The following is a 27384-nucleotide window of genomic DNA, read 5'->3' on the forward strand; positions in this document are numbered from 1 at the left end:
TATCCCCTCTCACGTTTAAAGCGCTTATATCAAAAATAATGACATACGTGGCAGAAACAAGACCTGACACAGAGGACAAAAAGGATGTTAGAAACAGCAGAGATGAAAACACTTAGAGAAATTGATGGTAAGACACTATGGGACAGAGCTAGAAGTACAAATATACGACGTAGATGCACTGTGGAGAACATCAAGAACTGGGTAAGAAAATAGAAAACTAGAATGGAACGATCATATAAGCCGAATGACAACAAATAGAGTAGTAAAGACGGCAAGAGACGGTTCCCCAATAGGAAGACGATCAGTAGGAAGACCACGAAAATGATGGAACGACAACTTACAACCTACATTGAAAAACAGACAGAGTCATGTCTATAAAAAAGAGGAAGAAGAAGGGTTTATTATCTATTGCCATCTTTTTGTATGGTTCCAGTTAAGGTTGGTTATTATTAGTACTCTAATGACGGACTGGAGCTCTAAAAATATTGTGTCCATAATCTCTACAGAAGTGAATGGTATAACTATTAAGAACATCTATAAACCACCAGTAACTAAATGGTCAATAAATGTAATCAAAGTTCTGGACAACCAACCTACAGTTTACATTGGAGACTTTAACAGCCGTCATAAGAAATGGGGATATGAAAACAATGATAAAAGTGGGGGAAAACTCCTGGAGTGAGCCGAAGAGAACAATATCCATAGTCTAAAAGATAAAACCACCTTCTTTTCCAGAAGATGGCACAAAGTCTACAGCTTCGAGCTTTGCTGGGTTTCGAATAATTCACAGATGCAACCACTCACAAGCTCCCGAACCGTACTCCCAAGTTTCCCTTACAGCCAACATCGACCTATAATGAAAATAGGCATACAAATTCCTATCGTTGAATTAACGCGAAGACTCCGTTGGAATTTTAAGAAAGCAAACTGACCCTAATACACCAAAGAGCTTGACACCTGCATTCGCTTCATTGACCCAAAGACCAGCAATTATTTTTAGACTTTGGAAGATATTCCGTTAAAATTGTGAAAGACAACGTAACCGCTCAGAAAGAGAAAGATGGAATTAAATTTTTGCATAAAAAGTTATCTCTATTTCAAAAATATTTATAATTCACGTTGTACGAAATATTTTTTTTGTTTAAAAATGAATTTGTTACATTAAATAAAATTTTAACAAATAGTCAGCTTTTAAAGAAAATAGTATATTCACATCATAAGTACGTACTATAATATTTTCGATCAAATTTGCTTTTAACGAAAATAAGTATATCTATAATATGCAATTTACATTTCTATTTATTATGTATGAAATGCAATAATTTAAAGATTCATATGGTATTTTTACATTTAAAATCTGCACAAAATAATATGAAATCATTGTTTCTGCACACGAGTTTCAGAGAACATGTCATTGATTTATCCTGAAGAGGGCGAATACCGCATCTCCTGTAAGTAACAAACCAATTTAAATAAAGTAAATACAAATTATAGGGATTGTAAGACTGTATCTATGTTTGAAATACTTGTTTAATATTATCTTCTATATGACAGTAGGTATGCCACAAAATGTATACAGCCTTTCTTTTGAATATAAGATTTTGCAAAATAACGAACAATTATATGATATATATATATATATATATATATATATATATATATATATATATATATATATATATATATATATATATATATATATATATATATATATATAAGAAAAAGTAGTCCAAAATTTTTTGACTAGTTTGGAAAAAATATATGTAAATACTTTTTTCTTTTTGGGTGTGGTAGTCAATAAAAACAGAGCTTTGCTAAGGCGTACTATTTATTCTGAATCCAAGCTTTCGGTGGTTTTTTGCCACCTTTATCAAGGTCTACAAAGAAAATTACTATGTTGTAACAGTTTGAATGGTGCCAAAAAAAGGCTATAAAAAACTATAAAAAAAACTTACCCGAATGTAAGATTCGTGGCAGAAACAACAACGTTAAATAACATGATATACTGAAGTTGCAATTAAACTTTAAAAATTACTGTTAAAAAAAACACTTTAAAATTACTAAATACGTTAAAAGTTAAAAACAAAATGAAGGACGACATGTTAAAACAGTCGTCGCTGCAGGCTTGATTTCAGTCACATTTCACGAGCAGAAAGAGAACGTGGGTGGACAATTATTGTTTAAATAGTTAGGAGAAAATACAAAAAAACAACTTTGAAATTAACGTCTCACAAAATCCTGTTTATGAATTTTGAGTACTACCAACTGTATTACCAACTTAAAAATAAGCGGGAAGTTAAAAATGCTATTTATGACATAAGCAATCGAAAGAAAATAGTATTTAGTAAATAGGTTTAGAAAAAATAATAACTCAAACAAAACAAAATTAAATTAGTAACGGAAGTTTGATCACAAGTATTCAATTAATACTGAAATTTTTAAAAAAAGAAAAGAACAAAGAAAACTCTGAGATGCAAAATAGCTCAGTCAAAAGTCAATATAAAATTGTAAATTTTGCTAAGATTCTGGATCTCAGATCTCTTATTAAGATTGTTATTATCACTCTTGCTGATATGTACCATCTCTAAGAAAGTTCTCTTAAATTTATTTTTCTCTCTGGCTAATATTTTTACATTGTTGAAATCTATCTTATGGTCTAGATCGATAGTATGCTCTGCCAAAGCACAAGTAGATTTGTTTAATCTACAATCACTCTTATGAGAAATAATACGGCTAGACAGATTCCTTCCAGTTTCACCAATGTACGTGGATGGACATTCAGTACATTGAATGCAATAAACAACATCTGTAGTCTCTAGAGTGGTTAGGGGTTGTTTTATTTTGCTATACAGCTGACGTATGGTTTTGATGTTCTTGTTAGCTATTTTGATATTCTTAAAGTCTTTAAAAATCTTAGTGAGTTCAACGGTTAGTTTTGGAATATATGGAAGGGCATAAAAATACACACTTGTTGAAGCTGAATTATCTCTGTTATCTCCTATTTAAACAATAATTGTCCACCCACGTTCTCTTTCTGCTCGTGAAATGTGACTGAAATCAAGCCAGCAGCGACGACTGTTTTAACATGTCGTCCTTCATTTTGTTTTTAACTTTTAACGTATTTAGTAATTTTAAAGTGTTTTTTTTAACAGTAATTTTTAAAGTTTAATTGCAACTTCAGTATATCATGTTATTTAACGTTGTTGTTTCTCCCACGAATCTTACATTCGGGTAAGTTTTTTTTATAGTTTTTTATAGCCTTTTTTTGGCACCATTCAAACTGTTACAACATAGTAATTTTCTTTGTAGACCTTGATAAAGGTGGCAAAAAACCACCGAAAGCTTGGATTCAGAATAAATAGTACGCCTTAGCAAAGCTCTGTTTTTATTGAGTACGACACCCAAAAAGAAAAAAGTATTTACATATATATATATATATATATATATATATATATATATATATATATATATATATTGTTATGATGTTTTGTTTGTGTATAGTTTTATGAGCAATGAGTGTTTTTAAATAACATAAATATAGGGTTTTTATCGCGGTTCTCAAAGAATTAGTTTGTAATCATTTTTTGAAATTATCTTTATTATAATTATTATGAAACACACATATATATCTAATATAGACAATGTAAATTTTAAATAATCTATCTTTAAATTGAAATTCTTATGACACTAATTAAATTATATTAACAAAATTTGGTACCTTTCTGTCACTGAATGCCTAAATGAAACTGTTTTCCAAAATTGTATTAATAAACCAACAGTTTTGGTTAACCCTGTAGAAATAAATATTCAAATTATTATATCGTTGCAAAGGCGATAAGAAGACCTTTCAAATGAGCTGACCCGTAACCTCGGTTTGTATTTAAAAAATCGTCGATTACGTCATTACGCCGACACTGATGACGTTATGTCTAACACATATATAGCAGTTGATGGCAGTTGATGGCCATTCAAAAATTGATGTGTTTTAAGATTTTTTTAAAAGTCGTCTGTTTCTGAAATAATGAATTTATTCCATACATTTGCATCATACTGTATAAAAACAATCTTATGCTAAACAGTGCTATCTTATGCTTATTTTTAATAAAATATACCATTATACACCAGGAGTATTTACTTCTATATAAGTTTTTTATAACATTTATACTTTGGTGACAAAATGTTTTTATAAAAATAGCGAGTATTATTTTTTTACAAATATCCAAATAAATTCTAATTTTTCTTAACGCTTAACCAAAAAAAAATACGAGGCATTAAAGAAAAAAATAAATTTTAAAACAAATCTAACAAATCCATAAGAATAGTCACAATCTCTACTTCAAAAGGGAAGTTCTCTACTACGCCTAGTGTATACAAACTGAGTTATAATTATTGTGTTTTCTATGACAGATGACCCGTTTCTACATACGAAGAAATTTCTACAGATACACGGCTTTGAAGGGCCCAAGAAATACTTCTGGCATATCACAGCTGTATTAAAAAGTATAATTATGTTCGGACGAACAATATATGCTTGTCAAATACTGAATCAACCTAAGCTACTTGCTGATTTTATTGCCACATATCCTGTAGGGCTTATGGTAAGCATAACAGTATTAAAAATCTTTAGTTAAGAACGTACTATATTCCGTTTAAAAATTGTACGATTAGTCCAAAGGTACGATGAGGCCAAAAAAATAGCAGGTTTTTTATGATAGTGTTATGTTTTTATTATTCTAATTTATTGTTTTTATTTATTACTGAAGGTTCTATTTATAACACTCACAAATTTGTTAAAGTCTTTATTACTAATTTATCTTACACGAACAATTATACAATACGGGCGTTACATTTTAACCGCGGCGCGATCTTCAAAAATTAACTAACTGTTCCTCCAAATAAAATGTCCCATTTATATATAAAATGCCGTTATCTAGAAGGATCTGGCGATGAGTCGATGACCTTCCACCCATTAGACGACAAGGTGACTCATAGACTGGTTTTTTCGGCGAAGGGACTAGAGGTTTCTGCCGGCAGGTAAACAAGTCTCGCCGAAATGACTAGAACAGAAAAGATATTAGCAATAAATATGTTTACAGTTTTGAGTCATATGACACGTCATTATTTATCGTAACAATAGTTTCTATTTTATCTTCAACGTGGAAGATGTTGTTATCTCTTCCTTGTATACTTAAATTTAGCTTGTTAAGGGCACTGAAGCGTTCAACAAGTCGGCTGTAACAAAATACATTAGCTACTAACATGACAGAGTTACTGTTTAAATGCTGGAGAATGTTCTCGAACCACTTCTCGAAGCATATGGATTTTATATCTTCATGATAGTCCCCGGTTTTCTTCGATATAAAACAAGAACACCATTTTTCAGAAAACCAGTATTGCTGCGAATATGGATGACAATTACACGCTAGCCTTTCACTGACGGTGCTCGCAATCCTGTTGATGAACCTTCAACAAAGGCTTGCGGTGCATTTGCTACTGTTGTATCTTGCCAAACTTTGACGACTGTATGTCCGGCATTAACCTAAAGGTCGGTACACATATACGAGCCAAACGGTATGCATACGGTATGCGAACGCTATATTGGTTAATGTGTACGGCAGAAAAAACCGCTTGCGTACTGTTTCATCGTGACTCGTCGCGAACCAAATTGTTGCGGTTTATTTCACGACTTCAAAGGAAGCTCGTCTTTCAGTTTGGACGGCGCTTACTAGACGTAGCGAACATTTTTATTGTGTCATCAAATCGACATTGTGTGAATGACGTGTTCCTTCCTATAGAGCGTTTCACGTTAAGAAAATAACATTGGGCTTATGGAGATCAGTGTTGCCAAAACTCTCAGGCATGCGGTTTACTAGATTGTCGATATATTTTTCGAATTTCCATTTTCAATTAACATTTAACTCTAAAGTCAGAATAACAACTGAAGAACCACAAAGCCTTATTATCATTATGTAGTCTCAGAGAACGACATAAAATCGCTGACATACGCACACCGTATTATTTTAAATTGCAATAATTAGTAATTAGATATACGCATTCCAAGCGGTCCGTCTATTTGCTTTTCAATCTTTAATAGCCGGCAAAGTGCATGATTTAACTAAGCAATATTTTCTACTGATTTCTATGATTCATGGTATATGATATTCTTACCGAAAAACAAATAAAATGTCGTTACTATTATTAAAATAAGATAAAATAAAATAATCTTTTGTAAATACTATTTATTTAGTTAAAATCATTTTCCCTACTTTTCTTTTCTTGTTTCAAATGGACACTTTTGATCAATTACGTTAAAAAACAATTATTTAATTCATGTCTGTGAAAACGAATATACAAATTATACAACCCTGAATCGTGCTTGTATTCATCGTGGCATCGCTGCGCTTCTATCGTCCATAAGAAATACATGGCCCTATCTCCGCAATGTTATTTTCTTAACGTGGAACGCTGTATAGAGAGACGTGAGAAAACAGTAAACTGATAACTGATTATTGTACATATTTTTATTTTTGTTAAACAAGCAAAAACAGGAACATAAATCAGTACCCAAATTATAAATAAAATGAATCATTTCGCACGTGTGTGTTCGTTGTTGGTTTGTCGCTTTCCATGGATCGAGATAAGTATGCGATCAGTACGATGTAGAATATTTTTCAAGGATCTGTACGCGTACGGTACGTATACCGTTCGGCTCGCATATGTGTACCCACCTTAAGTCTCGTCAAGGCAACAAATTTTTCCTTTTGCCACACGATGTTCCTGAATTGAGCGTAGATAATTACGTAACCATGTCATTATTTCCTCCTTATCTATTAAAATGGAATTCCGGCATCGTTTTATATATCCAAAGTCAAGATCCTGTAATGTTTTTCATAATAATTCACGGCTAATTTCAGAAATAATATTGATTTCGCCTATTTTACTTACTACAGATTTGAGAGATCTCTATTTTCGCAGAAAAATGAATTTATAGTTTTGCGGATAATTTGTTTTTTATCTTGTAATGACGTGGATGTCGTGTACTTGTACTATTTGTTATATTTATTTTATTCTACGAAAAACTGATGTAATATACTGAAAATTGTATTACTTTAACCTAATATTTTCTTCTTCTTCTTCCTTCTTGTATGTAGGCTCTAAAGCTTGTTTCTTCTTCAATATTAGCCTCCTAAATTGTTTAAATTATCGCACCATATTTTTCTTGGTCTGCCAATACTTCTTCGTCCATTTGGTGACTTATCTGGTGCTATTCGTACTATCCTATCCTCTGCCATTCTACTAATGTGTTCGTTCAACTCCTGTTTCCCTTTTGTCGCCCATTCATTTATGTCTTCTATATTACATGCTCTTGTTCTTCCAGATTGTGTCATTAAGAGATCCCGCCGCTTTACTTGCTTTTAAGCTTTGTTGTCATACTTCTTCTTCAACATCTCCATAACTAGTTATATCTATTCCCATATATCTAAACCTTGCTTCCTGCTTTATTATTTTCCCACCAATTTCGATTTAACATCGTAGTGGGTATTTAGATGTTGTCATACATTTGGTTTTTTCTGCTGATATTATCATATTGTATTACTTGACTGTTGTATTGAAGATGTGTGTTAATCTTTGGAGCTCGTCTTCTGTCTCGGCGATTAATGCGGCGTCGGCTGCATAACATAATATTTGGATTTCTTTGTTCCACATTCTGTAACCATTACCTTTACGTACTGCGTGTATTATTTCGTCCATTATTATGTTAAAGCGAAGTGGGCTTAACGAGTCGCCCTGTCTGACTCCGCTTTATACCGGTATACACTGTGTTAGTTTTCCATTTATCTTTGCCTGTATTCGATTATGGAAGTAGATGTTTTCGATGGTTTGTTTAATATTGATTGGTATGTTTCTTTTATACAGTAGGTGTAAGACGTCTTCCACTTGGATGCGATCGAAAGAATTTGTCAGGTCTATAAAACATAGATATGCTGGTTTATTGTACTCGATGGCCTTTTCTGTGATTTGTCAGTACAAATACGGCGTCTACGCAGGATCTTCCGGATCTGAATCCTTGTTGTTCATCTGATAAAGTTGTTGGTTTATTGATTTTCTTGGTTAAGACTTTTGTGGTAAGCTTAAGTGCGGTGTTCAGTAGATTTATACCTCTATAATTGTTGGGGTCTTTCTCCTTTCTTGAACATTGGTATCAATATGCTATTTCTTCATGCGTCTGGTAACTTGCAGTGAATGCTTGCATCGAAAATTCATCGAGGAAAATTAGAACTGGATTGAAATAAGAGTTTTGAACAAGTTTTCTTAATATCCAAGAAACATAATATTAATATAAGATAGTTAACATGTAACAGAGTCAAAATATTTTTTGAAGCTATTAATCGTAATAACTAGGGTTGATAAGAAGTAGTGCTGTAATTATTATAAAATTTTCTTAAAAGTTTTGATTTTATTCGCCTTAATTAGTTTGTTATATTTATTTATTTACGAGCAGAAATTATGGGCTCTATTTACATCTATATTATGTTTACAACACAATGCAGAGACATAAAGAAGTATTCATTTTATTTTTTGAGCACATATTAAATATATTTTTAATTTATAATTTATATTTTAGGCAATAATTAAGATGTACATGCTCTTCTTTGACAAAAAACGTGTTCAATATTTCTACGACACTGTTAAAAATGAATTTTGGGATTTCCAGATCGTAGATCCCGAAGTACAACTGCAAATTAAGAAAAGAGTCTTCATAACTCACATTTCCATATTATTTCACTTATGTGCTCCACTTCTAATATTACTTTTTCTTTGCGTCACTCCTATTGTCGACATGCCAGAAGGAAAGCGTCCTCTGACATGCATCAATTGGACACCATTCGACATTGAACCCAGTCCACGACATGAGATTTTTTATGTGATAATGATTTGGAATTACGTTTTATCAGTAATTGTAAATGTCGTTTTTGATGTAATATATTTGTACGCATATCAGCATCTATGTGTCCAAATAATTGTGCTAAAAGAATTGCTACAGAATATTGCTAAGGATTTAATGAAGGGAAACGACGATTGCAAAATGTTTTCTTCTGAGGACTTTCAAAATAAAGTGTATAGAAGACTAAAAATATGTGTTGCTCATCACGTAAAGCTATTAAAGTAAGTAATAATAAGTATATTAATTGTTGCTTAACGTTAACACAGAATAAATAACAATCAGATATACCAGTCTCAGATGCCGCATTTAAAGTGTATGCACGCAATCGCCATATTTTAAACGGAAACACAGACTCGGATTGAGAAATTTGTGACAAGCTACGATAGAACCGTAATTCAAATTTTTAGACATTAATAAATTAGTAAATTTGAAATAATTTAATCTAGATTTCAACTAAAAGTACGACATAAAATATTATGGTTGCTGTAAATAAATTAAACCTGGTTAATTTTTCTGTTCTGGATTAAGATATTATACTGAATTAAAATATAGAATAGAAAAAAGAACATTTTTTGAAAGTTATATACAATACTAGAAATAGATACCCACTTATGATGGATTAAGATTACTTCCGTAGCGAATACAGTCCAAATATTTTTGATAGTGTGAAGTAAACAGCACCTAAGATGCAAACTTGCGGTTACACAATATAGGCCTATGCTCTTCTGTTAAATATAATTGCACTAACATGCTTTTAAATTGAAATACAAATATCAGTAATTCTTAGCTGTAAAATCAATAAACAACTGATAACGGAATTTATTAATTGAGTGGGAAATTATTACAAATAAAAAACAAATGTCATTCATAAATGGTTTATTTTTAATTTTCACATAACTAATAAACAAATACAAATTATAAGATTCTTCTTCTGGATGTGCATATCCGTTACGAATGCTGGCGATCATCATGGCAATCCTTATCTTATCTGCAGCAGCGCGGAAAAGCTGCACATATGTTGTATTGAACCAGATTCTGAAGTTCCTTAACCAAGATGTTCTTCTTCCTCCTGGACCTCGTTTTCCAAATATTTCTCCTTGCAGGATGGCTTGAAGGAGAGCATATCTGGATTCATTTGGCATAATATGTCCGAAGAACTGCAACTTTCGAGATTTGATGGCGGTCAGTACCTCTCGGTTCTTATTCATTCTTCTGAGGACCTCCTTATTTGTGACTCGGTCAGTTTACAGGATCTTAAGCATTCTCCGATATAGCCACATCTCAAATGCTTCCAGTTTTCTGCACATATCTTCGTTCAAGGTCCACGATTCAACACCATAAAAAAGGACAGAGAAGACGTCGCATCGCAGCATTCTTACTTTTGTATCAAGAGAGAGGTTGTGACTCTTGAAGAAGGCCCCCATCCAATTGAAGGTGGATCTAGCTTTTCCGATGCGTGCTCTAATCTCCTGGTTGTTGGTTCATTCTTCATTTATTATGGTGCCGAGGTAGTTGCAGTGCTTCACTCTTTCTACAGGGGATTGGTTGACGTAGAGTTGACCTTCTGTTATCCTTTTTTTGCTAATTATCGTAAGCTTTGTCTTCTTAACGTTTATATTGAGTCCATATTGTTGACTGTAATACGTAATTTTGTTCATAAGAACTTGTAGGTCTTCTAAGCTGTCCGAAAATACTATGGGATCATCTGCATATCTGATGTTGTTTAGCCGGTAACCATTTAGTAGAATACCTTTTTCAGTTTCGTGCAAAGCTTCGATAAATATTCTTTCTGTTACGTGCTTTTTAGTTACTATTGGTTATTAATTCTTGAAAAGTTAATGCTAGTACAATTCATTTTTCACTAAACCATTTACTTAAAATCTCCACTTGCTTTATTTCTATCGATATTGTTTTAAACATATTTCATTTATTTTATTTTTAGGTTTGGAAAGAATCTTGAAGAATTTTGTTCAGTGGTACTTCTACCGCAGTTAGTAATGAGCTATGCAGCGCTTGCCATTAATGGATTTATTATAAGTGTTGTTAGTAAAATAATTTTTCTTTTTACGTTATTTTAAAGATTATTTAAAATCTACTTATATATATATATATATATATATATATATATATATATATATATATATATATATATATATATATATATATATATTGTTGTGGTATTCAAAATTGAAGAGTAAAAATATTAAATGGACGATGAAATCAATATTTCAGAGATTATAGAAAATAAAAATACTCCGAACTGCCTGGAATTAACCAAACGTAATCTTAGTCATAAATAATCATTTGTATAAATACAACAAGTGGATAGTGCGGGTGCAATGAATAGAAGTTAACGATGGTTTTTTCCCATAAGCCATAAAGTGTTCCGTAATCCGGGTTTGCGCCATGAACAGGACAATAAAAATAGTTAATAAGTAATTGGTTTTTCGGAATCTGTAAATACCCAGTAGAAATTAAGTGTCCTTGTAGAAATAATATGAATTAGGAAAGTTTGTAGGTATTTCTGATTTTATGTGGTGAGTGGTATGCAAATTTCTGATTGGCCGAGAATTTGGAAAGTGGTGAGATGGGTGTGTATAATGAGAGGTTGGATGGATGGATAGATGAGATGAGAAAGGCAGTTAGTTCCAGTTTCTTAAAGTGAATGGTTGGTTTTCGAGGTGGTCTCCAGGGGTAGTAAGTGATAAAGCATAAGTTGTGAGTTGGTAAAGTAAGTGTGTCCGGCGGTAGTTGATCTGGTACAAATTTGTAAGTAAGCTTTTCCTACTTGTATTCTACGTATCGCTGTTTATTTCGGAACGAGAGATTAAGTTTGGTGAGAGGAAAAGAGGCTGGCATCATTGGAAAGGTACGTGCATTCGAAGGAGAGCATTGAAGACACTTAATTTCAATATCTTGTTTAATATTGCCAATTACATAGGAGGCTGCTGAGAACTGATAGTTAATTTTGCATAGAACGAGGAATTGGACAACTCAAGGCAGAGGAAGCGTTTCAACGGGAGAAACATTCATAATATATTCAATTTGAGAATTTTGGGTCAAATAATAGTATATCATATTAGTAACGTGTAAATAAGTTGTCGATAGTCGAAGGAGATCAAATTTGTTCTGAGAGGGGACACGGAGCTGTGGAGAGAATTGGATAATTCATACAAATTTTTCTTGGTACAATCGATATACCAAAATTGCATTAGGAAGGACACTGAATATTACTTGATTTGTTTATGTAGAATAATAAGCTGGATTTTAGATTGTAATTGTATTATATTATCCATGCATTATTGAAGGTTCACGTACGTAGAACGAATTTTGTTTGATAAACATTGTATGCTAATAATTTTTGAAGATATTTTAATCAGTTTATTTTATTACATTATTTTCATATCATATTGTGTTGTTTTATTCCGTTATTCTTTGGACCTAACCCATCAGCTGTAAAGTATAGATATTGAAGTACGAGTAAAACCTGAGATAACAAAATTGAAAGGTGTGATATAAATCATAAATCAAAAATTTAAATAATGTTTTATATATTTTTTTTGTAAAGTTTTAAAATTAAAATTCTTGATATCACATTAATATATATATATATATATATATATATATATATATATATATATATATATATATATATATATATTGTTTATTTATATTATTCTCTGTAATATACATTTTAGAACCACAGCGATGATTTAGTGAAAGCCTTTATAATAACGTCTGTATCATTTGCTTCTTTCGTTCAACTTGCACTATTTGCCATTTCAGCATCGGACCTTGAAGATCAGGTTAGTAAAAAATCTTTAACCAGTGGCGGCTGGTGTGGTCAAATTTTGGGTAGGCCAGCCAGCAAATTACATATAGCTATGTGTAATCAGTGCCGGATCCAGAGGGAGGGGTCACGGGATCATGACCCCCCCCTCTTAAAACATATTTGAAAACCCACTTATCCTATTGGTGGTAAGACTAAGAGTGACCTTGCATCATAGATAAGTAATCACCCTCAAGATCCATGACCTCCCAAAAAAAAATTCTGTAGCCGCCAGTGTGTGTAATACATATTTTTTTTGTGAGAGTGGGAATCTTTTTTTTTTTCGAATTTTACGATTTTTTCAAAATTTATTTGGGCAACCCATTTATTTCTTTAAAAGAAAATTTATATTACAATTCGATAATTACGTTACAAGTGACAACGATGATCGGCGTAGGCCCGATCGTCTGGTGCCTAAACAGCAAGCATAAACACGACAATATAAATCGTTGTCTGGCAAGCTTCTTAACTTGAAACGCTTTTTGTACGGGGATCTTATGTGAGCTGGGTCGGCCAGTTATTATTATCTATTAATGATATTTAAAATGCCTGAATACGCTTCGATGCTTTCTGTGATAATATAATAACATAGTTGTTTTAACGGACGCTAATGTATTAAGTGATTTAGTACATTTAAAAGATATTTACATGCATTAAAATAATTTTTGAATATATGTTTTTCAATTTTAAAGCTCTTAAAATTATTGGGTAGGCCCGGCCTATCCTGCCTACCCCCAAAAGCCGCCACTGCCTTTAACACTCTTTTAAGATTTTATTGCAACGCAAACGTTTTAGAATCTTATTAAAAGCTATTATTACTAATACTATAAGATCTGTCGGGATGAATAGGTGAAATTAAATATTAACAAAACGAACTTATAAAGCCGAATTATAAGTCGGTATTCGTTTCTCGCTTCGGTCGCTGCGAGACAGCTATATATCCCTACCTATGCCTATGTCAAAGAACCCTGTCGCCATCTATTGGAGATCTAAAGAAACTATTTTTTTTTTTGGCGTGTACATGGCAATTTTACATCGAGTTAGAATCTATGGAGAAGCTATGAGCATATTAACGTGTGTATTAAAACGGCGTAGGTAGGCGCGGCTAACGGTGACACCAATATGGCGGTGGGATCATGGCCGGACTCAATAATATTAAAACTACTATAAAAATGTGACTAGTTATTCAGAAGATTTAATCATAATCTAAAAAAGTGCAATACATTTTTAATAAACTATGATTTATTTATCCCGCAGTAAACACTAAAAACACGATATATTATACATAAAGATAAATTAATACAGTCAAATACTATTAATTTATTCTCTGAAGTACGGGCCATTACTTTGTTTACATATTTCTATACTAACCTGTAGAATGTTATTCCTGAAGATTTTTTATTAACATTGCTTCTGCTACTGCAACTACGTTGAGAACAAGAAACCATTATTACGCACAATCACAATATATTATTACATTTTCTATAAAAGTATTATAAAACTAAACATATTCGAAAAACAACAAACGTAAACAAACATATACGATCTGTCAAAAGTGTCAAAACAATCTTAACAATATGGCCGAAGTGAGGTCGTTTTTAGTCACGTGATGCCCTCTATAGATTCTAACTCGATGCAATTTTATCATATGTCAGTTGTGCAAGCGTTTTGCATTCATAATAGAAGTATATACCAAATAATATGGTTGACACGCTAACAAATTTATTTTTTACAAAATTTACTATTATCGATATTGTTTTAGTGCCTGTCTGTCATGGACTCCATAATCTGTTCAGATTGGTATTTGTTTAAATATCCGCTTAAAAGAGCTTTGATCATTATGTTAATGAATTCAAAAATACCAATTTCAATTCGGGCTGGAGGCCTTGTCAAAATTATGAATCCGGTTTTGATAGAGGTAAGTTATACTTTGTGGATCTAGTTTTTTGAGTGCTTTAAAGATAATACAGTTCACTCATACTCAGAATATTTAAGACACAAGCGAACTTTATAATTGGTGATTATTTCATTATTTGTTGGATTTTTCTATAATAATTTTTTGATGTTTTAATGCTTTATAATAAATTGTTTTTAATACTTTGTAGATCCTTCAGAAGGCTTTTTCGACAATTGTACTGTTACGTGCTCTAACAGGAGTTGAATGAGCATATTCAGGAGAGACAATTTAAATCAAAGCGATTAACGTCAACTGTTTTATTAATTAATAACTGCTTTTTTTATTGTGAAGCATAAGTAGTACTCTTATAGTAATAGAGGGTATTTCAAATCCAGTGGCGAGCACTTCTATGAAATAGTTTATCTGCAGGCAATAGAATATCTATAATAAGAGCCATGCAGTGGTGTTGCGATATTAAATAATTTGAGAAGATTGTTTTGTACTCGTATTTGAAATCGCACTGTAGTGTTACAAAATTATTACTCAGTTAAATCATAAATATAGTTTGATTTTACACAGATTGTTGTATCGATAACAAACTTTTTATTCAAAAAACATTGGCAAATGCGAACCCTCTAGAAATGATTTGGGTGCAAATAAAAATGGAGTTGCAAAACAAAATGTCAGTGAAAAGTGAATAATAATATAATTTATGATGTATGACCATCTGTATGACTATGATGTATATGAAGTTTTCAAAACTGTTCTATATGTATTTATAGTCCGTCCCAAACCCTTCCTTCAGTGCGTCATAGTTGATCGAATTCTCTCTAACGCATTAAGCTAGAAGTGACAGAAAAAAACGTGAGTCTGTGATTATTATACATAGAACTTAGAAAATTATTTATCATACACGGGTATTTGCATATTAAAGCTAATTCTACTTACGGATGTATAATTGGTTAGAGTTTAGAATACCCTAAATAGATATCCAATCAATAATGCGCATAAATATAATTTGACTCAGATGGTCTCGATCGTGACAGTACTTTCACAATGTCAACTGATAAAATGACAATTATTGTCATTCCAGGTTAGTATTTTCAGACATTTTACTGTGAAAATTTAATTTTTTATTTATTGTCATAAAAATATTTTAAATATGCCGAAATATACAGAGAAAGAACAAAGACTAATATTAAAATTATTAAATTATTCTCAATTACAAAAACAGGCTGGGACAATTTGATTACTAGTTTCTGCCGTTCATTAACCAATAACTATGAACATGTTGTTAGAACTCGTGTACCTATACAGAATGTTTAGTATCAAAGTTTAGTTTGTATCAAAAAAGTAGTTTAGTTTGTATCAAAATATAGTTTGCCATAACCTACTAAAATATCACTAGCGTCTTTAAATTTTATTCTCGTTTATTTTAGGCCAACATTATTACCCTTCATTTCATACCAAAGATACCAAATTCAAGTTGGACTAAACACTCTTTAGTAGAATGGTTAACAGTGAGACATATACGTAATTCAACAACCATGATGAAACTTGAATTATTTTAGATGGTAAATCTTAGCTAATTAAGCACTTTCCTTGGAATGTATAGAATAGGAATTATGATAAACTGCCGTTCCAATACAATGCACAATAAAAATTTATGTACAGGACAGGACCTTTAATATGTAAATTAAAAAACAATTTTGAATTGTTAAAGTTTTTATTCTATATTTAAAAAAAAATAAGCTTTTCACATTTAACCGATTACGATCCTGCCACTGTCAGATTTAACTAAAATGTCATGCAATTATTCTCGACATTCTTAAAATCCTATATGACGTCAAAATTAGTGACGCGCTGAAAGAAGGGTTTGGGACAGACTGTATTATTTTTTTACTTTATTAACATCGTGAAGTTTCAGTAAGTCATTATGAGTAATAATATTAATAGTAACTTTTTAAAGTTAATTTTTGTAATTATTATTTATTAATACATACATGTGTTTAAAAACAATATTGCCAAATAAAATCTAATATTAGGTTTTATGTATTGTTCAATACATTGTGTTTACCTATCTTTAACAATTTGATTTAAATCAGTGGTGCTCAGACTTATACTGCATGGGATCTACCACATAAACTGCAAGCGTCCGGAGATCGACTGCTATACCCTGTTTTTAAACCAGGAGGAGTAATTCAAATTTACCGCGCCACAATGTTTGTAATTGGTCCAACCTCAGGCAAGTTTACTCCACTGTTATGAAATTTTGGCACTAATGGCATTTCATAGGTGAATTAAGTTATATCGGCAATTTTTTGTGTTTTCTGCGTTATTCTTTTAATTTTTCAATTTTTAGTCTGCTTTTGGGTATATAAAAAAACAGTTATTTTTAGAACTCTTCAGCGACGTATTAATATAATATAATATTTTTGGATTACCGTCGAAGGCCGATATGATCAACCAAAAAAGATGTACTTTTCTAGTGATTTTCTTGGGTGTGAATCTGTCTCTTTAGTTTACTCCTCCTGGTTTAAAAACGAAGCATATTAAAAAAAACAATTTTGAAAATAAAAAACTTTTCTAGTTGATAAAAAGTTGTAACTACAGAGAGCTGTAATTAACATTATGTTTTTCATATTAATTTTATTTGGATGTTGATGCATGGCACTGCATATCATCCACAAGTATTCTATATGATGGTACGTAATTACCGAGGGCCAAACGCAAGCATGAAGAAAGATGTTCGTCAGTTAGCCGATTACGATATTTTGATTTTACTATCTTCGTTTGGGAAAATACAGACACACAAGTATGGTGTCTTGTAAGCTACTTATCTCAAAGACGGATATTTCTCAGACGATATGACAGACCAAAATTTCGTATCGGTCGCTCTGGATTTAAGGTGTATATCCGAAATTATTTTCAACACCTTATTTTGGACGAAAATGATCTCCATATTGAACGTAACGGATATTTCAGTGGCTTTTTTTTCCACGTCTTATTTTCCACTAATTATTTAATTAATTAATTATTAGGAGGTTCAAATGATTTGTTAAATCTGTTAGAAAAGCCAGATCACGGAGCTATTTTTCGTTTTGAAGTAGATGAGTGTCGTCTCCTTCTTCTTCTAAAAAAGAAGTTATTTTGGGAAGTAGCTCCTGGAACGTATCTAAAAATTTTCCACGCCTCAACCACCTCACATCTGTATGCAGAAGTAAATCAGTGTGTTCCAGAGAGTCGCTAGCTTCCAATTGCGCTTTAAAAAGGCGTCGTTGCAAGCTTTGCGCTCTTATTGAATTCGCAATTTTTGTTGTCTTCTTTACGATGTTGTCCATATTTAAAATTTTGAAACACAAAACTTGCTGGTGAATAATGCAATGAAATGAAAAAACGATGGAAAGTCATCGTTAGCTCGACATAATGCAACAAATCCATTGTTAACGCCAGTCATGGATGGTGAACCATCTGTTGTAATACACACGAGTTTGTAAATCGGTAGCTCGTATTGTTTCACAAAATTTATAAAAACGTTGTATATATATAGGCAGCATTGTTAATAGTTCTTTAGCCAACATGTCAGAAAATACTATCCGAATGAAAATACAAAACAGGGCGGTATCAGTCATATCGGTTGACTCGTCAAATTGCAAGGAAAAGTACATACACTTCATAATATCATTTTTAACTTGGCTTTCCAAATCTTTGCTCATGATTTCGATACGTCTAGTAACCGTTGTACGTGATAACTGGACTTCTTTGATGGCAGACATAATATCTGTTTTATTTTTGAAGTCCTCAAATAATACATTCGTAGCCTCAATGAATGCTTCCTTCACTACCTCTCCACCTTCAAATGGTTTTTATGTTGTGCCAATATATAAGAAATTTTGAACGACGCAATTGTTGCAGCTACTGATTGTTTAACAGGCCTAGTGAACATTGATAGTTCCATCTTCAAACTACTGTTCAAGTCTTGCACTTTCCGTTTTCTAAACAAACTGTTTTGCGGAAAATCATTTTCATAGTTTTTAAGCAAAGTTTTATAATGCCCTTCTAAATTTCCGCGTTTGGGTAGAGCAACGGAAGACCGTCAAACACACTTATCTTTCACCATAGTAAACAGGAATTCTTCTTCCCACGCATAAAGTTTCAAATATTAATGTAAATAATATATTACTAAAATGTTTTACTAGTAATAACTTAGTAATGAATGATTAATGCTTGACTAACAGCAATACAATGCTAATACAGCACACTCCCATTTCATAATTTATCTGTGAATGCTGATATGCCGAATTGGCATTATCGCAACTTTCGGGTGAAGAGATAGCATCATAATTATTTCGATCATGCACGTGTGGTGAGTCAGGACAGTCCACGTATTTTCTCCGTGAATCGCGATCGACTTCAAAAACTTTGGCGATCGACCGGTCGATCGCGATCGACTCTTTGAGCACCGCTGATTTAAACCATAAGTATTTTTTGGAACGCCACTGATTTGTTAGCTTAGAATTAACTGTTCCGAGAAATTTCCTCCACTACATTTGAAATCCCCTCTTCTATTTATTTGAATATGATAATATGGTAAGTATTAATCGGATAAATCCAGAATACAACGAAATATTCACAAATATGTACCTTTATGCACTATGCTTGGATAATTCTAACTCTATCTGAGTAATTCTATTATTATCCGATATTTGTGTTTTAACCGTAACATATACACGTATAACATACTATGCGATTAATAATTGCAGGGACCCGATCTGTCAACTGCGCATATGCAATCTTTAAAACATAAACCTCATGGTGGCAGAAGGAATAAAATAAAATTATCGTTTTTTAACATAGCTATGGAGCACAAAAATTTGAATACGTACTTATATTTTGTACTATGTGAAAATAATGTATAATCACAGGTTATTGTGAGTCGAACTAAAATAAAAAATAGTTTTTATATCAAACAATATATACTGCAAGATATTTCAGATTTAATCTTCTAATCTTAATCTTAGGTAATCTTAATAATTCTTAATAATTCTCAGCTAGCCTGTCGATAACATAATTTTTTTCACATTTAACTAATTTTAATAGTTCTATAAGTTGTTTTTTTGTGTAAGAATCCATAAAATATATTTCATGTTTTGATAAAAGTTCTGGAATTACAGCTTTGTTTGAATTAGTGTTTGGAATTTTATTTTTTAGTCTACAATGATACGGAGCACTACCCAAAATAATAACGCTATTTCTTTTTAATTTAGGTAGTAATTGCTGCTCAAACCACTTTTCAAACAAAGTACTGTCCATATCTTGATGATAATCTAAGCGACAATCACTTACACTCTTATCAGAGAGTAATAAAGTATCTTCTACCCATCCTGATTCTCCTCCACAATGTAAAATATAATTTTTCCCTATTGAATGAATTAAATTGAAAAATATTGGTGACACAATTTTTACTACCATCGGTCAAACATTTTTTTAACTATATCGTGGATGTGGAATCAAGTTTCATACAAATAACAAGTTCTTTCCTTCACTCCTAAAAGACCTTAGACTCTCCAAATAATCGAACCTCCTCTTTATTAAACGGCCTGCCATAATTGCCTGCCGTTAATTCACTGCTTTAAACATAAAACCATTAGATTTTAAAAACATCCAAAAAGTAGTTTTATGACACTCGGGGATTATTTCTTTGTTTCTTAATTCACTTAAAAGTTTATTTGGTAAGTTATTCACTGAATACATATGATATATTGTATCCCGGATAGCTGATAAATGAAAATTCGATAATTCTCGATGGGCATCAGAATCCTTTCTTTTTTTCCGCAACATTGGACCGTCTTTTATAAGTTCGTACACAGCGGATCGTGGCACTTGTGTCAAAAAACCGTCTTTTTGATCGCTTCCGATTTAACCATAGTCGAAAGAAGACCTAAGAAAAAATATGTAATTTTACTTTTTAAGGAATTCTGCTCGGAATTATGTGTTTTTTATGAAAATATGATTAACCTTCCTTAGTGGATACCACGTAGAGCGAGAATTCGCCCCAGGTGGTATCGAGTGTTTTCACGTTCTACAAATCTGATTTTATCAGTTTAGACGAAGTTTTGGAAAATGGTTACTAATAACTGTACTAATTACTTTCCATGATGTGCATTCGCATTCTTTACATATTAGCAGTTGATTGTAATGTGTTTCCTTTATCTTTGAAATTCCATTCTTGCTATTACACAGTGGGAACTTTTATAATTCCCCTATCAGCATATTTTTGTCTAGATTCTTCGAAGCATCACTTTCTAGATGGAATTGTCTCTCTAAGAATTTGTAAAGTGCAATTAGCCCTAAGTACGTCTGATATCTGATAACTGCTAGAATTACCTGTTTATTTGGTGAGTTTCTGAATGTGACTGTCTTCTGTCTTTGATTTTTAATTTGTTGAATTGGTTACTAAACAAAGTATACAGAAAAAAAAATTAAAAAAACGGTAAGATTAATGAGATACATCGAATCCTTGTACTGTCACCCCACCTGGTACTGGTCGTTTTAAAATTCACCCGGTATTAGGAAGGTTAACTAAAGAGTATTTTTAACTAGTAATTACCGTTGTAAACGTTAGGCACGATTTGCTTTGATCGAGTGTGAAATGAATATAACCAGAACGTTGTTCAGGTTCAGACTCGTCTTCACTTCCTGAAATAGCAGCAGGAATGTACAGCACATCTTCACTAATCATTTATATATCACTCATATTTATAGTTATTACACTGATTTCTGTTCTAAATGAACGACAAAAGAAAAATTAAGTTGTTTTTAAATAAACTTTCTTCTCACAGAAGCACATTTAGTGATAATTTGATATTAAGTAAACATTATCCTTTTACCTGAATAAAAGTCCAAGAAATCTCTTATAAACACTGGCTTTACGTACCTAGAAATTTTTAATTCTGAATTCCAAGTGTAGATACAATTAACTGATTAAATTTAAATAGGTACACAAAATTATGCTTAAATTGAAATACGTACCTGGCTACACGTCCTTTGTATCATTTAGTAAAGTACCTTTAAACTTTGGATATAATTTAAAATTGAACCTAATGTAACGAAAGACTAAGGATGACTATTCGTTACAGCATTAAGGGAGTACAGTCATTTTGTGCTTGATATCGGCCCAGTCTCTTAATCTGGGGAATTCCATCAGAATTATCTTGCAACGGATAGTAGATTCAAATTTTTGTATAAATATAATCATTAGAAAGAACGCCTGATATATACAATTTAGAATGTATACTTTATACGTATTGTCTTACCTTTCATTTTCTACCTTGTTGAAAAGAATGCCTGTTTTTCAAATTTTTTTGTTTTAAAATATTAATTTATTTTTCTCCAATTGGAAAGTAAATTGCTCATAAATATTCTTTATATGTTTATTTTACTGCGAGAAAGTTTTACCATATTCAAAACAGTACACTATTTACTATACTCCATTCGTTTAGCTCGGGCATATTTTGACAGATTCATTGTCGGAAACCTATAACACAACAATTCCTACTTCTCAGTATTAATAGCTCAAGTATTCTACTATTGCAGACTTCTTTCTTAAAAAAAGAAGAATTGTTCTAAATAGTGGAAGTGTATACTAAACCCATCAAATTTTGGGTAGTATATATTTAAAAAATATATTTTAGTTGCTATAATTTATCATAACTATTTATTATATGGTGCAGATAAATAAATATTGATTGTCGGTAATTCGCAAAGTTCTATTTTATTTACTATTTAGTTTGTTTACTATTAATATTGGCTATGAGTACATGTGCTTGGTTGTATAGTAATTTCCAGCCACTTTTAGTCTATCAAAAAGTAACTAACTTTGCAAAAAAATAATTATTAAATTCACTAGACAGTTCGGACTGGGAATAGCGAACCGAGTATAACTACGCTAATATGTAACTATTCAAAACGTCATTCATCATTCTATGCTGTGATTTTATACACGTGCAAATACAATATCAAAGATCAAAGTAGAATCAAAGAATACAGACAGACGCATTATGATTATGCATCTATATTATTTAGTAGAATATAAACCTTCGACAAAACATCAAGAATCAAGACACTCAACATTTTCAGTTAAAGGTTCGAGACATTTCGAACGTCCTCGTCTCGCACATACGCAGTTGACGGATCAGGTTCCTGCTATTATTCGCTCCTCACATACTACACAAAATAATTATTTCATCATTGCGATAGTCATAGTCAAAAGCATATAATATGTCACGTTCCCCTAGTGCGATAGAGAAAACTGTCATAAAGCAGTCCCTGTATAGGTTTATCGATCACGTGATCATTATTGGTCATTTAGGTCACTAGGTCGATAAACCTACTAAATTAGAAAGAGATGCAGGGACTGCTTTGTGACAGTTTTTTCTGTCGCACTGGGGGAACGGGTTAGTATTGCAACGATCAGTCTATCTTGTATTAATGTCTATGGCGATAGTAGTAAATTTTGGACACTTTTGAGGTTAAATGCACTTACATTAAATTTCTTATCACCCTAGATATAGAATTTGTTAGTTATATATAACCGTTGATTGAAATATTGGATATTTCCCCTATAATATTTCAGTCAACGGTATAACTAAAGAAATCATATGATTATGTAAAACGTTATTAAAGATCTTTTGAATAAATTACGTTAGTATATACTTCTAGAATTGCTCATTGTTTTATTGTGTTCCTAATTAGGTATTAAGAAACTTGTAAACTCTCATTACTTACGTATATTATAAAATACTCAACACGCATATACAATACGTTGTCGCAAAGATATTTATATACATAACACCAACACTCAACAGTGATCTAAATTATAAATCAAATCACAACATCCATATTAAAAAGATAATTATTAAATCCTTATACGATAGAGTCAAAATTACTCGTTTTAACGAAAATTCGTTCTTAGATGAGAAACATTTGTTAACATCTGTTTAATTAAAAAATGATTATCCTTTATCGTTTATAAATAAGGAATTTTCAACAATCGACCGAATGGAACAGAACAACATAAAACGAGATCCTACAGCATACACAGAGAATAATACGAGCAAAATAACAATACCACAAATAAAAGAATTATCGGAAAAACTTAAAACGATAGCAAATAAATTCAACATTCAAAACAACAAACAATTGAGATCTATTTTATCTAAAACTAAACCCAACAATAAACAAAAAAGAACAAAGAATTGTTTTTTTAAACTACCCTGTGAATGCAATCATTGGAATTTGCTCAATGAGCTGGATGGAATCGATGTAAAAAGGCGTTGAGTCTTCTTTAACAATACTACAGGTGAGGTCCAAGAACTATTTAATGGTTAGATGACCCCTTATTTGCCAATATCTCTGATAATTTCTTTAGCTTCCGTACTAATGATAAGGAAGTGAAAGGGTTCTGTTGTGACGTCATTGGATAAATTTAAAATGGCAGATCTTGTTGAGCACAGAACACGTAATAGTGACTTACGTCTAGCTTGTCACTTGTCATTATTGGTATCATTTGCAATTTTGCCGAAGAGGATGGAATATTGAAAGCTGCAGCAAGTGTAGATGGCATTTAGTAGAAATTAAATAAATATATTTAATAATGGATTTAGAATCAATACAAAATATATTTGACGAAACATGTGTCCGGTATTCAATAATATTTCTCCTTTGGATCGAGTTCGTATGGGAAACATATTTGTCATTCCGGCAAGTAAGTTGACAACATTTTTCAAAAACTTCATATTCATACTTAAATGTTAAGATTAAAATAATGAATCCTATTATATCAGCTACAGTTCTATGAATTAAAGTTTTAGTCTCATTTTCACAATTAAAATATGCTAAATACAATATTACATCATAGTTGTTTGCCCATCTAGAATGGTATTGAAATTGTACTCATTCTTGATTTTGGATTAGAGAGATATGTGTATTATGTTTTTTACATAAAATACATAAGTATATTCTTTATTTGTAGCCATTGCAGTGAAAGTTTTTTGCATTATGATCTTTAACTTCTGGATTTAATGATGTATTGTTATTATTCACCACAGTTCCAGTTTGGTTCCAGTAATATGTATCGTTTTATACAATAGTTCTAACCACAATGTTTGGTTGGAACTAACCAGTGAGCAATTATTTTCAATAACCTTGAATCACTCACAAATTAATGGGACATATCTATATTTTCTAAATTGTTAGATGGTATAATTGTTTTTATCAAACTCACCAGATGTACTAGAATCATGAAGTCAAAGTGATGATAGAGTTACATCAACTGTAGCTCTACTTCATCAATAGCAAAATTAATTATAAAGATGGGTTTATTCAATTTTTCTTAATATGTTTACATTAAAACATTCCCAAAAATTTTTCTCCATTTTTATACTCTAAAAGAGATTTATTACATGAACTATATTTTGTTTTAGTACCAAAAAGCACAAAGTGTAACAGAAGTCCCAGAAATAATTAAGAAGGTGATGGATGCAAATGAATTTGAGAAGGCAAGGCAATATTCACTAGCGAAATTAAGGTTTGGTTTTGTAAGAGATACATATGGTATTCTGTACACTACCATTGTAATAACTTATGGTCTACTGGCATATTTTTGGGATTATGCTGAATCTATCAATCCTGTAAAAGGAGAAATTACAACTAGCTGCATATGGCTCTTTACTGTATCCCTTATATCAACAATTATTGATTTGCCATTGACAGTATACCATACATTTGTGTTGGAAGAAAAATTTGGTTTTAATAAACAGTCTGCTGGATTCTTTATTTGGGATAAGATTAAAGCTTTTTTTGTTAGCCAAATTATTACATTGATTATTTGTTCAGTGATTATAAGTATAATTAAAAGTGGTGGGCCATACTTCTTCATCTGGCTATGGGCTGTTGTTTGTGTCATCTCAATGATTTTACTGACATTATATCCTTCTGTAATTGCTCCTCTTTTTGATAAGTATACACCATTACCAGAAGGCGAATTAAGAACATCTATTGAAAAATTGGCTTCCGATTTGAAATTTCCTTTAACACAACTGTATGTGGTAGAAGGATCCAAAAGATCTTCACATAGTAATGCCTATTTTTATGGTTTATTTAAATCAAAAAGAATTGTGTTGTTCGATACATTATTGCCTAAGGATGATGGTACAGGATGCAAAAATGATGAAATCCTAGCAGTATTATCTCACGAATTAGGACATTGGTTTCACAGCCACATTATTAAAAATCTTATTGTAATGCAGGTTAATCTGTTTTTATTATTCTTAGGATTCTCTGTTATATTTAAGTACGAACCATTATATGAAGCTTTAGGTTTTGTTAAAGTTAGGCCTGTACTGGTAGGACTGTTTGTAGTATTGCAGTATGTTATGATGCCATACAATACAATTCTTAACTTCCTAATGACTTGTTTATCTAGAAAGTTTGAGTTCCAAGCAGATGACTTTGCAGTACAGCTAGGAAAATCTGAGGCTTTAGAAAGAGCGCTTGTACAACTGAATAAAGATAATTTAGGTTTTCCAATTAATGATTATCTTTACTCTGCCTGGCATCACTCTCATCCTCCATTACTAGAAAGAATAGCCGTTTTGAGAGAAAGTGCAAGGAAATCCCAATAGACTGAGTTTTACACAACCATTGTTACCTTTTTTGTAAACATTTTTTATAGTTTAATAAACAAAAATGTAAACATTTAATTTTAAAATAAATTATAAGAACATGTTTCGTATTTTTACTGAGAAATTAACAAAAAATATACCTAAAGTTGTCATAAGCGTGGCCACAGCAGGTGCTGTGGAACCCACACTAACTTTGGAGGGGAGCAAAATGTTGAGATGTTCACTTCTAGAAACAACAACTATTTTAGGTAAACACTGAAAAATTAAAGTGAAAAATCTCAAGGATAACTACAATAAGTTATAGATAAATACTCATAAGTCAGTGAATCCAAGAGTGTAAAAAATATAAAATCTGGCTCTGGGTAGATCTTGTAACATTTTTTTTAATTAATATATTAAATTAATTTTAATTACTTTTACCCATGCGGATGATACGCTGATGGTCGTGTTTACGATCAGAAATTTTTATTGGAAAAGTACCGAAATATGACTGAAGGATCTACCTAAGTATTTATTTAGGGACGCCGGTCTGGCGAATCCTTAGCTAATCCTCTTTTTCATAAAAGCGGTAATTGTCGTCGAACGCCCGTTATAATGTTTTTCGGGAAAAACCTAATCTAGGAGATTTGATATTCCATCACGTTTGTAGGTAGAAGTATACCGTTATGTTCAATGTTAATTAGAACCTTATCTTCTTAGAATAGATACAGGCTGGCCTATCATTTTTGGGGGGAAGATACCCTCACCTTTTCTTGGGTAGCTTGGTAAAATTTTAGAGGAACCAAGTCACTTCTCGGTGGGCACTCGTAGAGAAAACAACTTATCGGTGGGCATCCGTCGAGTTAAGACGCTTAGTTCACAATATCGTATCTGCTACCTTACCGTCTTTGTGCATTTTCTTTATCAGTGTGTATACACTTGTTATTTTGAGTTTCTTCATCCTATACTATATTAGATTAAATATAGTCATAAATTCAGTGTTTAATACAAGTACAGTATTAACTTCAGTGAATTAAAACAGCAGTCT

The 27384-nt window shown here is 31.8% G+C and overlaps 2 protein-coding genes across 2 annotated transcripts; both read left to right on the forward strand.

The window, feature by feature from the left end:
- Positions 1-460: 460 nt before the first annotated feature.
- On the forward strand, positions 461-14941 carry LOC140438034 (uncharacterized). The gene is made up of 7 exons (XM_072527749.1): positions 461-659; positions 4408-4598; positions 8627-9168; positions 10890-10989; positions 12646-12753; positions 14539-14694; positions 14882-14941. Exons 1-7 carry the CDS (start codon positions 461-463, stop codon positions 14939-14941), a joined length of 1356 nt encoding a protein of 451 aa, XP_072383850.1.
- Positions 14942-24226: 9285 nt separating this feature from the next.
- LOC140440151 (CAAX prenyl protease 1 homolog) lies at positions 24227-26460 on the forward strand. Its single transcript, XM_072530465.1, has 2 exons — positions 24227-24439; positions 25158-26460. The coding sequence occupies exons 1-2, from the start codon at positions 24329-24331 to the stop codon at positions 26355-26357; spliced, it is 1311 nt and encodes a 436-aa protein (XP_072386566.1). The 5' UTR covers positions 24227-24328; the 3' UTR covers positions 26358-26460.
- The last annotated feature ends 924 nt before the right edge of the window (positions 26461-27384 follow it).

The sequence above is a fragment of the Diabrotica undecimpunctata genome, chromosome 4, assembly GCF_040954645.1.
Source record: "Diabrotica undecimpunctata isolate CICGRU chromosome 4, icDiaUnde3, whole genome shotgun sequence".
Classification (NCBI taxonomy): Eukaryota; Metazoa; Arthropoda; class Insecta; order Coleoptera; family Chrysomelidae; genus Diabrotica; species Diabrotica undecimpunctata.